This window comes from Micropterus dolomieu, linkage group LG19 (assembly GCF_021292245.1).
Source record: "Micropterus dolomieu isolate WLL.071019.BEF.003 ecotype Adirondacks linkage group LG19, ASM2129224v1, whole genome shotgun sequence".
In the NCBI taxonomy this organism is placed as follows: Eukaryota; Metazoa; Chordata; class Actinopteri; order Centrarchiformes; family Centrarchidae; genus Micropterus; species Micropterus dolomieu.
In genome coordinates this window covers 22,605,178-22,620,129 of record NC_060168.1, presented here as the reverse complement: position 1 = coordinate 22,620,129, position 14,952 = coordinate 22,605,178, and the positions used below count along the sequence as shown (strand labels likewise).

Below are 14,952 nucleotides of genomic sequence, written 5' to 3'. Positions count from 1 at the left end.
CTGGCTGCCTATTCAATTTAGGATCCATTTTAAAATTCTGTTATTTGCTTTTAAATCACTAAATGGTCTTGCCCCGCCATACCTCTCTGAGCTTCTACACTCTTATAAACCCGTCCGCGCTCTCAGGTCAGATGATCAGCTGCTCCTGACTGTGCCTAAAACTAAGCATAAGCTCAGAGGGGACCGTGCCTTTGCTGTGTCTGCCCCTAAACTATGGAATCATCTGCCTTTGCATGTAAAGCAGGCCTCTTCTTTATCTGTTTTTAAAACCCTTCTTAAAACCCATCTTTTCTCTTTGGCTTTTGACACCTAGTAAGATGTCGACTTCATTTACTTGATTTTATTTGTTACTTTGAATGTTTTTTATTGTATGGTTATTAATTGTACATATGTTTATGTTTATTTTTCTGTACAGCACTTTGGTCAACTTTGGTTGTTGTAAAGTGCTTAACAAATAAAGTTGGTATGGTATGGTATTGCTTTAACTGTGTTCCGTGATTCTAGAGCCATATGTTTTAAATATTTCACAAGCAATCTGCGTGTTTTAAAGCACATATACGTGTTAACAGGATCAATGATATTGACCAATATAACTGATGTCATCACTTCACTGTTTGTTAACCAGCTATCATGAAAAGTCACACAGTGTAACACTGAAATTAGGATTATGCCCACAGGCCAAAAATGGCCTGAACCATTTTTGTGTATTTAAAGAGAGAGTGAGGAGAGAGTAGTGGATTGACATAGATAGATATATACTCCCACAGATATTCTGAGGATTAATTTCAAACAAACAGTAAGAACAGTTTGTAGACTGCTGCTGAGCTGCAGTTTTTCCCCAACCCTACCCGCAACATGCCATGTGATCTAGCTGCTTGAAATGAGGGAGTCATCACTAAATGTTTAAGCACGCCCAGTTTTTGGTGTGTGTGGTAAGCTAACTCTCGTCAGCGGATGATATAGCCCTGGGGGCTTGTTTTGCAGAATATCAGAGTGGCTTCTTAATGTTTAATGTCTGCCAATGTATTTTATATTACCCCATCTCCCTTTCAAAAGGAAATGCTAATGACTAACACTGCACCACTGCTATTCATTTGTAATTAGTATTGCCCTATGTTGTGTGCAAATGCACTAGTGAGAATATCAAAGAAGTGCAGAGAAGTGTCCAGCAACTCTTTTATTTTATCTCGGCATGTCTTAACGAGTAAATGTGTGCACATCATTTTGAGCACTCATTGGCTGACATACCGGGGCTTTTAAGTAAACAGTGGGAAACATTTGTATTAATTTTTTGATTCTGGATGGGCAGTAGAATTTTACACATAAAACCAATATTTGCACATCCTGATTCAGCATGGGAATCTATGTTGAAGTCAAAATGATACAATGCAATACAATAAAACCATATTACTTTTATTGTAATAAAAGTAATATGGCTGAACAGGAATTAGTGTCATTGACAGTTGTGTAGTTATATTATACCATATGGGTTAGACCAAAACCAACTTATTGAATTTTTATTTAATTTCAACCTTGAATTTCTTACTTCAGTAGAAGTGGTGATACATGGAAACAGAAGGACCCTCACCTACCTGCATGTTATTTTACAGCATCTCTTAAGTCTCACTTTTGCGTGTTGATTTCATGCATTTCCATTTCAAATAAAGTGGAACTTACGGAGCTTTTAACTATTTAACTATCTATTTAACGTCACTTATTTTAGCTGAAGCTATCCTGAGTTGTTGTTTCCCACGACCACAATATCATGACTCAAAAACACGGTGTTATTACAGGCTTTTTGCAGTGTATTTGTGCCTTCCCTACTTGGGAAATTAAATGTGCTGTTTTTGAATGCACACTCATAAGTCATTTCAATTAAATTTACGAATGTGATTTTAATTCTTAGATGGTCATGCGGCTGTGTTTAATGAGTTCATGCTATGAATTGGCACCATCCACAGTGCCCGTCATCACTTATGGGATGACAACACTGTCCAACAGTAGGTAGCAAGAGAGAGGGGAAGAGTTTGGCGAAATTTTTGTTACTATTATGCCATGTGGACACAAGCAATGGCTATAACACATAACACATCAAACTTTCCACATAAACTTTAAATATTTGCACTTGTTGACCATATCTGCGTAACTGACCGTACCTTGTTGTCTATATTAACTCAATATGATTCGGCCTTTCAGGAAATGTACACATGGGGATTCTCGCCAATTATTGTCAGATCTCTCTCTCTCTCTCTCTCTCTCTCTCTCTAATGATATTCCCATCTTTTTTTGTAGCAAAGTACAAAGTCTGTCACTAAAAATACTAATACACACTGACTAGGTTGTCTCACAGTTAACTCTGCGTTGTCAGCTTTCGGCTACGCACTACTTCTCTTCACCTCGCCATCGTAACAATCTTTCCGCCAGGTCTCAGAAGTGTCTTTTGTACAAGCCTTGCTTGTTATTATTGTTTATCTCTCTTGTCAATCACCCAGATCACTACGATGCTCATCCATATGCATGCTCCCATCGTTACACGTGGTAGCCCATTGGCTGCAGGGTTTGGCAGTACCCATTGCCAGCCTTTGTTGTGTGCTGCAACAACAGGTGATTGTTGCAGCCTGGCACATTGTTCAGCATCATTTGCATGGTGTAAAAGTGCACATGTGGGGCAAGGCGATAAGTATTGCTGTGCATTGGGCCTGTTGGATTAGAGCTTAAGCAGGAGAAACGGGGTTCCCCTTGGGTTTAATTGTGGTGTATTTTGGCACACAGCACATAACTCTTCTGCATCAAATAATTTTACAATGAAATGTGAAATACATTATGCTGATTTTGGGTGGGGGGGTAAGACAGAAAAGAAGAAGTAGTGTTGAATAAACAAAGTAAAGGCAGGGGAAAGAGAGGCAAAGCTTGGTGCAATATCAAATGTAGAAATTGATGGCCTGGACCCAAGGTGGTACATGTAGTGTTCACTGATCATCACCACGCTGTTGATCTGCAGCCACAGGGTCCAGGCCAGGTACTCTGTCCTCAGGTTGAATATCGATTAAAAGAACACACACACACACACACACACACACACACACACACACACACTTAAATGAGTACAGATAGGCGAGTTCATGCAAAATACAGCACAACAGTTAAATTTTGATTAGTTGGAGCCCATGCAACTTCTCCTCAGGCACACTGGGTGCTGTATTTTCTTAACTGAGTAAAAAATGTGTTTTCTGTTTTCACTCTCCAATTCAGTGTCTTTGTTTCTGTGACAGATGGCACATCACTCACAGAGACGTTCTCAGACAGCAGACTCCACAAACAAATTAATTTCTATTACTGTTTTGCATGCTAGCTCTCTTCTTCATTGATTGACAGTCTTATCATATACTAGCACTGTATTAGGATGGCTGTATGAGACATTGTAAAAGATTATCCACAAATTAGAGATGATTTCATTGCAGTGCAGTAATGTTCACCAATTTTTTCCACCTTGACAGTTTTGTTTTTTAGCAAATGTTATACATATATATTGCCAACAATGTTGTATCAAAGTTCACTAAATGATCATATGTGCATTACATTTTAAAGCAGATTTCATCTGAAAGTTCACAGCATGTTTGGGTGTCTCTTCTCATCTCTTGCCGTCTCTGTTTTATTTAGTTTGTTTCTTTTCTGCCTCTGTTTGCCTACTCTTCTCTGTTATTTTGTCTTTCTTTACCAAATTCTAGCTCTCTGTTTATGTCTTCTTCTTTCTGTCTGTCTATCTGAACCCTCTATTTACCTTGTGAATTTCCATCTTTATCCTGCTTCACACCTTTCATGCTAAGTGTAAGTGCCCAGGTGTGCACATAAAAAAATATATATATAAATCCTCCATATTTCCTTCTAAAAGACAAATTTAATGTCACAGTAAGTCTGTCAGGTTTTCCAGCCCCAACCCTCAAATTAATCCCTCCCCTCTCTATCACTTTCTCAACCTTTTTTTGCTCTTGCTCACTGTGTTTGTGTCTTTCTGTCAGACTGCACTTCTCATTTAGTTTAATGCGATTTTAGAATCTGTCACACCCAGTTTGTTGCCTGTCAGCCTGTCACTGTGGCGTTGCTCATAGTGAGATTTGAGGTGTTTGTGTGGTTTGGCAGGGTGTAGATTCTTTAAGACTACACCGGCCTGTATGACTGACGTTCATTGTTTAACACATTTACCTGTGAGACAAGATTTTCTATTTGTTGTTGTTGTTTGTTAAATTCACCTATAATGTTGCAGTTGAATGTAGAGGATAAAACCTTTATTGTAATTGTAAATGCTTTACATATCATTCCAAATGTAAAAAGAATTATTGAATTTGGAAGGTACTGCACTCGTTTTACTGAGCATTATCTGTCAAAACTCTCCCCATTCTTGTAAACAAAAACACAGCTTGATAGCCTTTGTTCCACATATTCACTTTGCAGTTCTGTGGTAGTAACCTTTTGTTTGAGATGGATGCTGTGTACACCCACAACCGATTGTGCAAAGTTACTTTTTTTTCTCTTTTGACTCTTAAGCTTAGTTTTAAAAAAAAACAAAAAAACTTTGAAATTCCACATAATGCGTTTTTTTGGGAACTGTCAAGCATTGGTTTGAAAAGTAAGACTTGCAGAATGTTGAGAAGTCTTGTTGACTGTCTATTATTTTGTTATTGATTTAAACTGAAGTCATCACTGATTTGCCATGAGCCAGGTAAGGGAGCCTGCTGAGGTGTCACGGCGGGGAGATGGCAGTCCCGTGTTGCTCTTCATCACAAGCCATGGGCACAATACCACGTGTTTCTCTGTCTCCCAAAATTGAGAAGAAAATCAATTAATAGGAGAAAATCACATTTGTCAAGCACATGACAGACATGGCTCCCCTTCTGTCTTTGTTGTACTGTAGACCATAGGCCTAGTAGAGCAACACAGTTTACTCAGATCATCTTTTAGACATCCTTAATTTAACCCAGCTTAATAAAGACTTTATTGCTCTGAGAAAACCTTTATGGATTGATGTGTCTCAGACTACATCTTAAGTTTTCTTGGTTTTCATTTTTATATTACTGTTGGGAATATTCTTCTCTGTGCTCTAAGTATTTTTAACGTGTAGGGATCATAAAGTGGGTGTGGTAGATATACAAGTCCTGCTTCACACATCAAAGAAAGAAATTTGGACACTTAAAAAATAAGAAGGTAATGTTACAATTCAGTGAGCATTTTTACTTTGCACTACATCAGCACCTGCTGTTTTTTAACAGCATGCAGTGCTGTAAACTGCATGATTAAGTTTATGCCTAATACATGTCTAATACCCTCCTTTTAAACTGTATTAACTTGGCATGGGTTCACAGATGCTGTGAAACTGTGAACTCAATTCACTGGAAGCTAGTTGACAGCAGCCGAGATCAAAGTATGGGAGTGAAAGCCCTACAGATACCGTCATCCTCTACAAATGTGTAGTGAACCATAACATGTAGCTCAACTACTTTTACACTCTCCTTTACCCTTGCAACCACTTCCATTCCTCAAGTACATGCCGTTTTCATATTCTTGGTAGCAGTGGTGGAATTATTTCACAAATATTTACTATAGTTATTATTTATGTTGTGGGCAGCGTGGTGGTACAGTGGTTAGCACTGTCGCCTCACAGCAAGAAGGTCATGGTGTTCAAATCCCGGTTACCCCGGTCTTTCTGTGTGTAGTTTGCATGTTCTCCCCGTGTCCGCGTGGGTTCTCTCTGGGTGCTCCGGCTTCCTCCCACCATCCAAAGACATGCAGGCTAGGTTAATTGGTGTCTCTAAAATTGTCCTTAGGTGTGGATGTGAGTGTAAGTGGTTGTTTGTCTATGTGTGGCCCTGCAATGGACTGGCGACCTGTCCAGGGTGTACCCCGCCTTTCGCCTGATGTCAGCTGGGATAGGCTCCAGCCCCCCGCGACCCTGTACGCAGGATAAGCGGTTGACGATGGATTGATTATTTATATTGTATTCTGTGTATATCTCACTGTTACAGCAGTAACAGTGAGAGGTTCTCTCTGAGTCCTTGAGTTGACCTGTACCTTTAAATCTATAATAAATGATTGAGTATCACATGCAATGATATCCTAATCTGTTTCAGAATAGGAAAAACAATTTTCTGCACATTGATGTTATGGTTATTCTTTGAATTAAAATTTAACACATTTTGACAGACAGGCATGGATTGTATATTCACATGTTTTTGCACTGATGGAAATAAATTGTGCTAGTGCATGTGTTATTGCACTTGTCTCTGGCAAAGATTAAGTAATTCTGATTTATCAAATTCGGCACATGGTTGATTGACAGTTGAAACGTAATGGATATTTTAATGATCACAACCAGACTTTATAAATGGCAGTTTTTGAGCGTCAGATAAAGATATGCATAAAAATATACAGTACTTGAACTGTGACAGTCAGCAGACAAATAGTATATCTAGAAATGAAGGCCATTACAATTGTTTTTGGGGCAACTGGAATGCACAGACCCAGAGAGCATTTCTGAGGAAACAGGAAAATAAAACTACCTATTGGAAAAGCACTGAAAATGAATCCATGTACACTGGTTGCACATTTTGACTTGTATTTTGACGGGGGTGCAGTCAATGTACAATTTCTGTTGACACGTTTAAGGGTAACTTTGGTATTTTTCAACCTGGACCCTATATTTCCATGTTTTTGTGTCTGTGATTTATTGAGACAATTTTTCTTAGGAAATCAGTCCACTAATGAGTGAGTGTGCTTCAGTCGGCAGCATTGAACAGTAGTCCTAATGTAGTCCTTGCGGGAAATGGTGCACAGTAAAAATATTTCCACTAAATTGCGTGTTTTGCCATTAATAGGCTCATATTGTTAATACAAGTGTCTGACAAGATTATGGAAAGGATTCCTATAGAGACATACCCAGTTAAAAAGTAATATTCTTTTTTGTTTAACAAGAAGCAGTCGCTATATCATACCAGACTCCCTAGACAACACCATAATTTTACCTCCAGTTTTTTTGTGTAATTGTGTGACGTTGGTGTTTTTAACCCTTTAAAACACCAAATTCACTCAATAACATAAACTAATCCACCAAGGCAGTGGTAGCAACTCCCGTGTTGTGCGAGGTAAAATCTTTTGTCAAGGAGTCTGGTGGCTTTGACGAAAGTGATGTAGCTACTGTTTCTGCTTAACACAAAATATCTTACTCCTTAAAAAAAAAGTCTATTTCTATAGGGATCCTTTCCATAATGTTGTCAGACACACACATTTTATTTTTGACAAGGAAATACATAGCGGGATTTATGAATTTTTAACCTGAAGAACCACATTTTGCTGTTGATGTTTTGTTGGTGGATTGCTGTATCTTGGCAAGTGTGCTGATATGTAGTGCCTTCATCTTCGCCCAAGGCGGTAAATGAATGTGTAGTGTTGTTAGAATACTTCCAGTAATCTCTCCTAGACTGCTGTGTGTGTCTGGTGGCCTGCGGTGAGGAGTCTGGCCTAGCATCATCGCCCAGTCTCCCACATTGCCACACATATGGTGCAGCCTTTGTGTCAATTGTGCTCTATGGGGTTTCTAATAATTAACAAGATGACAGACATATGAAATGACAAGTACAAGGTGGTATCTACTTTCTATTACCTAGTCTTCTGTCTGTATTTTTCAGATGTATTCGACTGTGGCATCTTGAATGATTTCACCTCTTTCAAAACATTAAACCCACTCCTAATTTAATAACAAAGTCCTCCACTTTGAAAATGGCACATCTAATGAATTGTTTTAGTTCTGTTTGTATTTATGTTTTTATATGTCACCATGGATTTCTGCATGCTTAAGTAACTGACAGTATTAAAAGCACAGCTTTACTGAAGAAGGAAAGAATCAATATTAGAAATTGGATGAAATACATTCACCAGCGAAAACTCTGCTAAGGAAACTTTTCCTTGATGTCTAAACTATGCCAAACCAGACTCAACTCAATTTGAAAGCTGCTGTAAATTGTTCAAGGGTGAAAACATACCAATAATTATTCTTCTTTGCTCAGGAAGCAATGTCAGAGAAAAACATGCTAAATAATCGGATTTACCTCAGTATTAGAAATTAGGTTTGCTGCTGTGTTGATGCCATTCCATCAGGACCAAAGATACATTGTCAAGGAGAACTGTATTACTAATCCAGCTACTAATGTCCCTTAGAGTTCAAGAGAAGAATTTGATATACTGTGTTGTGCTGGTAGACTGGTAGGTTTTTTTTCACTTGGAGTTTTATTATTATATTTGCACGCACATTACTCTGGATAGGATCAATCTTTATATTTTACTGAGACATTTATATTTAGTTAATACGCATTTTAAGACTTATTGACTGCATAGAAATAATTATTATCAAGTCTGTTAACGTCAATCATTTTCAGTTAATAGTTAACACACCTTAAAACCCAGAACCTGCGATGATGTTTTGGCCACTTCTTCATGAAAAAGGTTACCAGGTTTATGAAACAACATCAAGAGGAGTTTCCTTATGAAAGGTCAAGAGTGAATAATTAGCAACATTAGCTTTGAGTTGGATACAGTATATCCATTGTTTTGAACCAAAAACCATGTGCCCAGTCATCATTTAACTTAACAATATAAATCCATCCATACAAATCCAATTACACAAACATGTGTTTTATTTTTCTATATAATCAACAATCTTTGCTTTGCTTTTGCTTCTGCTGATATGATCAAAAGCCCTCATTATCATGGTACCATTGCTTGCTGCAGACCCTAATTGGAGCTTCAGCAAAAAGCAAGCAACATTTGATATAATGGCTACCTCCCAAACAGGAATGCCAGGCCTGCGTTATGGCTTACTTTTTATATTGCTGAATTCCCTGAGGGCAGGACAGAGATGTCATCATTAGTGGGCAGTAGACTCTGGCAGCGGTGCCTGCGATAGCTGCAGAGGTCTATTGAGTGGTCAGCCAGGCCTGTGGCCCAGTAGCAGTGTCTACTCTCTGTTTTCCCCGTCTGGGCTCCCATCTGGCCACGTGACCCTGTGCCAGTCTGCTATCGCTGAATACATTTAGGGAGCTAATGAGGAAGGAAGCTTTGTGAAGACCTGGGAAAGGGCACCTCTTCTTCTCCTCCTCCTCTCAGAAAAAGAGTGAAAGTCGCTGTGGTCAATTTTATTAACTTGGCTGACCTTCACACAAACAATTAACATTTACAGAAAACACAGCCCCTCCCATTATCTTCCTCATCTCCATCTTAATCTTCAACCTCACCACTAGCAGCATCATCTGCTCCTGCAAGGGAAATTCAACAGAAAAGTAGCAAATTAATGACAAACTTGTTGCATGCATTTTTTTCAATTGCAAGGTGATGTGGATTACGCAGTAGAAGGTCAGTTATCTGAAGGTCCCTGGCATGTTTGGTAATTGGCTAAGGGTCACCGCTGTCACAATAAAAAGCCAATGTGAGCAGTAATTATGTGACCTTATCTACTTATCCTCCTACCAGATAATCAGCAAACCACTATGCATTCTGAATGAAATCTATTGTAACAAAGATACATATATAAGATGAAAAAATGTTTTCTGGTAGAACCCTAAGGATATATCCCATATAATCTGTATTAATATACAAATGTATGACATACCTTACATGCAAGTACCTGTTCTTCCACGGTTCTTCCACGGGCACATTCTAGTTTAATGCTTGTACTGTCTGATCTCAATGAACTGTAGTTATTTAGTTTTCCCTAACTCTAAGCCAACCAGATAAGTTGAATACACTCAGCAGCCTTGCTTGTAGGGACTCTTTTTTTTCTCTTCCTACTGTGTATGGTAGCCTGCCAATCTTGTGTGTGACGTGGTTTTTATCCTGACTTGGACAGAAAATGAGATTTGCATTAACCGTAGTTTTCTCTCTCTGTGTTTGTGCGTGCATTTATGTGTGTGTGTTTGTTTATGTTTGCTCTCCCGTTTGTAGAACCTGATAAAGAACCTACCAGAGCAGAAAGAGCTGAATGCGCTGGCGGAACTAAAGGGTGAATATGAAGAGCTAGTGGAGTCAGAGCAGTTTGGCATTGTGGTGAGTATAATTTCCTGGTGACTACTGGATCGCCCCAAGAGAAACACATAGTATGCACAATCATTCTCCCATTCTGCTATAGTCAAACACGTGCAAGCATGCACAGTTGAGAAATTCAATTTTGCTCACGCTTTCTGTCTCTCTATACCTCATATAGACTCACACACATGCACTGCACTTTTACACTTTTGTCTGTCTTCCTCCAGCATTATTGTATACACAATCTTTTGTGGGGGACTGCTGGATTTTGACAGCAGTTTAGCAAGGGCCCAGGAAATTAAGCAGTGCTAAGTATAATTTAGAAGAATGCATCCCAAGAGTTGCACTAATGTTTAATTAAAACATCTAATAATATAAAGGTGTTATACATGTTTAATAAAAAAGAAATCAGCATGGTAACCCAACTTCCAAATGACAGGGGCTAGGTTTCTTTTTTTTTATTTAAGCACTTTTGACTCTAGCAAAGAACACTTCAATTGTCTTTTTTTCAGTCATCAAAAGATACTGGATTTTCACCGGAAAGGAATAGTTCCAGGAATAGTATGGCAAGGCATAGTTGTACTGTAAATCAATTGTAGAAGAAGGAGATTACATCATCAAGCTGTTCTGACCTTTCCACATAGTTACAGCTGTGATTACCTTTTAATTAACTGCTCTTGCCATCCATTTACCAAGTGAATACCCAGCACTTAAGGAAACTGTAAAAGGAAGTGTTATCTTTAAACCTTACTTTACAACAAAATCATAGAGGTACATTACTAAGTGTTCAATTAGACCCAAGGGTTGCAGATGTGCTCTAGCTGCCTAGCTGTTCTTTTTATTTGTTGAAGGTTTTTTTGCCTATGTCTTTTAGGAGATGTAATGAAGCACAGGGTGCTAGTTTCCCTCGTGATGTCACCGATTTTGTGATCATATACCTCCCCAATGATGAAGCAGCTACTCAATGCAGAGCTATTTAGTTCCCATAGAAAATAAGCCATGTTCAAGTTTGTGTCTGCCACAACTGTCACCAACATGCTCTCTTTCATTGTGATTTGTCCTTATTGAATACAAATCAATTCAAGTGGCGCACATGCCCATGCATGCAAGGAAGTGAGGTGGGTGGGATTGTTCGGGTGTGTGGGATGGAGGGGGGTTGACAGACAACTTGCCCATACGCACAAATACATTTGAGTAGTAATGAAATATTATTGGCTGGATCTGAAGGTTGCCTCCAAGCAGTGGATTATGCAGCAATCTGTAGAATTTGTTTGTGGTTGCTGCTTTGCCACATATCTTACAGCCAAAACTCTATTTGTTTTAATTCCCTCCTATTTTCTCTGGCTTCAGTGATTCCACTCCCAAGCCCACAAGCATTGATTGAGGCTGTTTTATTATTTATGACAAATCTGTTTAATGGGAGATTCCTTTATCCATATGAAAGTCAGGAGGCAGGAAAGAGGTTATTCCCATTTGCTAAAGAGGGTGGTTGATTTTCAGTTCATTAAGACTAGTCGCAGCAGTAATTACACTTGAGATTCAACATGGCGATGATGGCAAGGCAGTGTAGCTTAATAGAATTTCTTTTATGCCCTTGTTTTATCAAGTTATTAAAAGTTATAGTAGGAACTCATTATTCTAAAATGATTTTCAAATATCTCTGAGATTGTCAGGAGCAGAATTCATGGTTGAGAACCATATTAATCACATAAAGCTTTTTGTGCCATTTGTTCATAAATATGTGTACACTATTTGACTATCGTGCACTGGCCTGCAACTGCAGTTTTCCTGTCAAGTGATTCACAACTTGCTTATAATCAACTGATGTTCTTTACTTAATACATATATTTTTAAGGGTTGATCACACAAATAATAGACTGATACATATTAATGCATAGTAATGTGTTTAACTTGTATCATTAAGTTCAGATAGTGTCACTGTCACAATTATGTGACAAATGTGCGTGTTTATTTTTAAAATGGCTACCAGTGGTTGTATGTGTTCATTTTGGATTGCTCTCAGTATTGATTTCCAAGAGAGCTGACTAAAGCAAGTTCACCAATTTAGTGCAAGGGAGTTGAAGCCACAAAGGTGGAAAGCAGAAAATGTGACTTTGAATAAGCTGAACCTGTGTTCATTTACCCTGAACATACACATAATATGTAACTAATTACTTTTAGGCCATGTTTATTTGTTGGTATCCAAAGTTTTTTTTATACCCTTAGATGAGTTCAGTAAAACTCCTACGACCACGCCTGAATGGCATTCTGTTCAAGCTGACGTTTGAGGAGCAGGTGAATAACATCCGGCCAGACATCATGAATGTGACATTTGCCTGTGAAGAGGTAAAGAAGAGTGAAGGTTTTTGCAAACTCCTGGAGCTGGTGTTGCTGATTGGCAATTACATGAATGCTGGCTCAAGGAATGCCCAGTCGTTTGGTTTCAACATCAGCTTCCTCTGCAAGGTAACCGCCACACACAACACAGATGAACACCATGCTGTGAAACTGTCTGAAACATGAACTGGTGTAACTTCCCGAATAACCTGTACTTTGAAAGGTGCATAGGTGTCACCAGAGGTCTGTTGCCATGGCAATTTATGCTGCATCTCTAAACTGCTCCGAGCAGGTTATATTCGTGGATAACTCGAGGTGTATACGTATGCGACACACCACATCTGTATCCAGTGTTCATAATGAGAAGTAGGCTATTAATACATATCACTTAATACAATATCTTTATATTTCATCCTGACTTGTTCCACTGGGGTTGCAGCTTGAAATGAAATTATTCTTAACACAACAGCATTACTTTCATACAGGGAGCCCTGCAGCCCTGATGATTTTAAGGAGGAGATCTTAATTAAATAATGGGCCAGTTTCTGAGATGAATAAATTATCGTAAGTGTGTTCACATATTTAATTTGACGTCTCCAAAAAATACAGAGCCAGGCTGGAGGTTTATAAACTGAGAAGAAAAAGAAAATTCCTAAATCGGAAATTCCCTGAAATTAAAGTCACAAAAAATCCAAATCACTCTGGCGATTGTTTCTGAATAGGCCCAATTTAAAGTCTCTAAAGAAGATTGTGGGTTAAACTCACAAGTATTTCCTCATTGCTAAATCTGATTGCGAAGTCTAATATGACTTTCCACTGCATGCATAATGCACGGCAGAGGTGTGTGTGTGTGTGTGTGTGTGTGTGTGTGTGTGATGTTGCAGCCTTGCAAAGTGAAGTTTCTCTTATAAAGGCATGACTATAAAGTAAGAGAATAGTCAAGTTTTTTTACTTGATTAATCTTGGGATTGTTACCCCTCTCCGCTGGCTCCAATTTTTTTTTTTATTACAATGGACCTTATGTGAAGTTGTACCTTTACATCTTAATCACATTACACATAAAAGGAGAGTCCATAAAATACTAAATAGATAATTACAAACAAGAACACTGTGAAGATAATTACAAATTTACTCACTGCCACTGCCAATAAGCCTCACTGGCGTCGTTCGCGGCCACAGTGTTAGATTTAGCCGTTAATGTGTTTTTACTCTCCTCACATCTTGACACTATCATCAGGCATTCTTCTAGGGAAAGTACGGAGCATGCGTTGTTATGAAAAAACTCTGCCTTGCAGAGCAGAATATGCCCCCTTTTATGCGAAGGTGCACCAACTAAGCAGTCAGAGTTTGTTAACCCGGACTTTCCTTGATAACACGGAGTTTAATCTGAGTAGATTAAACTCCCTTTGTAGTACATGCCACTGTTCAGCCACACACACACACACACACACACACACACACACGTATATATGTATATGTATATTGTGATATACTGATATGGTATCAGGATAGGCCATTTTTACAAGGGGATGGTGTTCTGTAAAATTGCATATGTGTATAGTCTACCTGTATTTGGTCACATTTTGTCAGCCAATCCATTTATAAGAGATCAATGTAGTCTCCAATTTCACAATTAGTTGTTTTATATGCACAATGAAATTGTGTCGTTTTTTCTTTCTTTTTTTTTTTTTTACAAATTCATAGATGTGTTCTACAAACACACTTTTTGAAGTTCTTTTGAAGATTTTTGAGAGTTCCCTGATATTTGAAGATTCCATGAGCATTTCTTTTCCCTACATCTTATGGGGGTGGAAAAGAAATTATGAAGAAAGCACCTCTTTGAAACCTGGCCACATGCACAGTGTTTTAAAAACATCAGCCAAGTTGCCCTAGAAGCTCAGCTTTCTTTCATGCCAACTGCTTACAGGATAAATATCCAGCAAAAGAGGTATATCTGCTAAATCAACGGCATGCGAACAAACTAGGAATTTACTAAGAGCTAAAAAATGGGCTCTGTTGTCTTTAAAGTAGCTTTGGCACTGTTTTGTGTAGCATAGGCAGTGTGAGAATATTTATTGTAGCTTTTATGAGTGGACAATAACAGCTCTATCCTAAATGATCATCTCAAATGGATCAGTCATGTCATGTCAAAACACTCAAAATATGATTTTTCCTAAAACAAGGTTTAACTTCAACATAGTGTCCCTGACTCGAGGGTGCAAGCTCCAAAATGATGAATCTTGCGTCGAGTGCAAGGCGCCTGTTCGTACACCTTTGAATTTTTGTAACTAGACTTGCCTGAGCCAGCAATCTTGAAAATGTGGAAGGGATTTGGTATGGTTAATCCATGGTGCTTTTGGTATTCTTGCAAGCTGACTAAATCAGTGTGGAGTGTCAGTGCAGAGCCTGGTAATGCCTCAGGGGGCTGATTGGGCCATTATGGATGGACAAAAAAAAAAAAAAAAAAAAAATCTGCTTTCTCACTTCGGTAAGTCAAGTAAATGGCCCCCTGGGTGGCAGGTCTAGGGTACCTAATGGGCTCATCAT

General features: G+C 38.6%; 1 protein-coding gene across 7 annotated transcripts in view; it reads left to right on the top strand.

Annotated features, from left to right (window-relative positions):
- diaph2 (diaphanous-related formin 2) overlaps nucleotides 1-14,952 on the top strand; it is a 470,900-nt gene that overhangs the window by 238,836 nt on the left and 217,112 nt on the right. For all 7 annotated transcript variants that reach the window (XM_046031243.1, XM_046031244.1, XM_046031241.1 and 4 more), the window contains 2 exons: nucleotides 9,988-10,089; nucleotides 12,295-12,534. In XM_046031243.1, coding sequence (XP_045887199.1) covers nucleotides 9,988-10,089; nucleotides 12,295-12,534 — 342 coding nt within the window. The remainder of the gene's footprint in view (nucleotides 1-9,987; nucleotides 10,090-12,294; nucleotides 12,535-14,952) is intronic.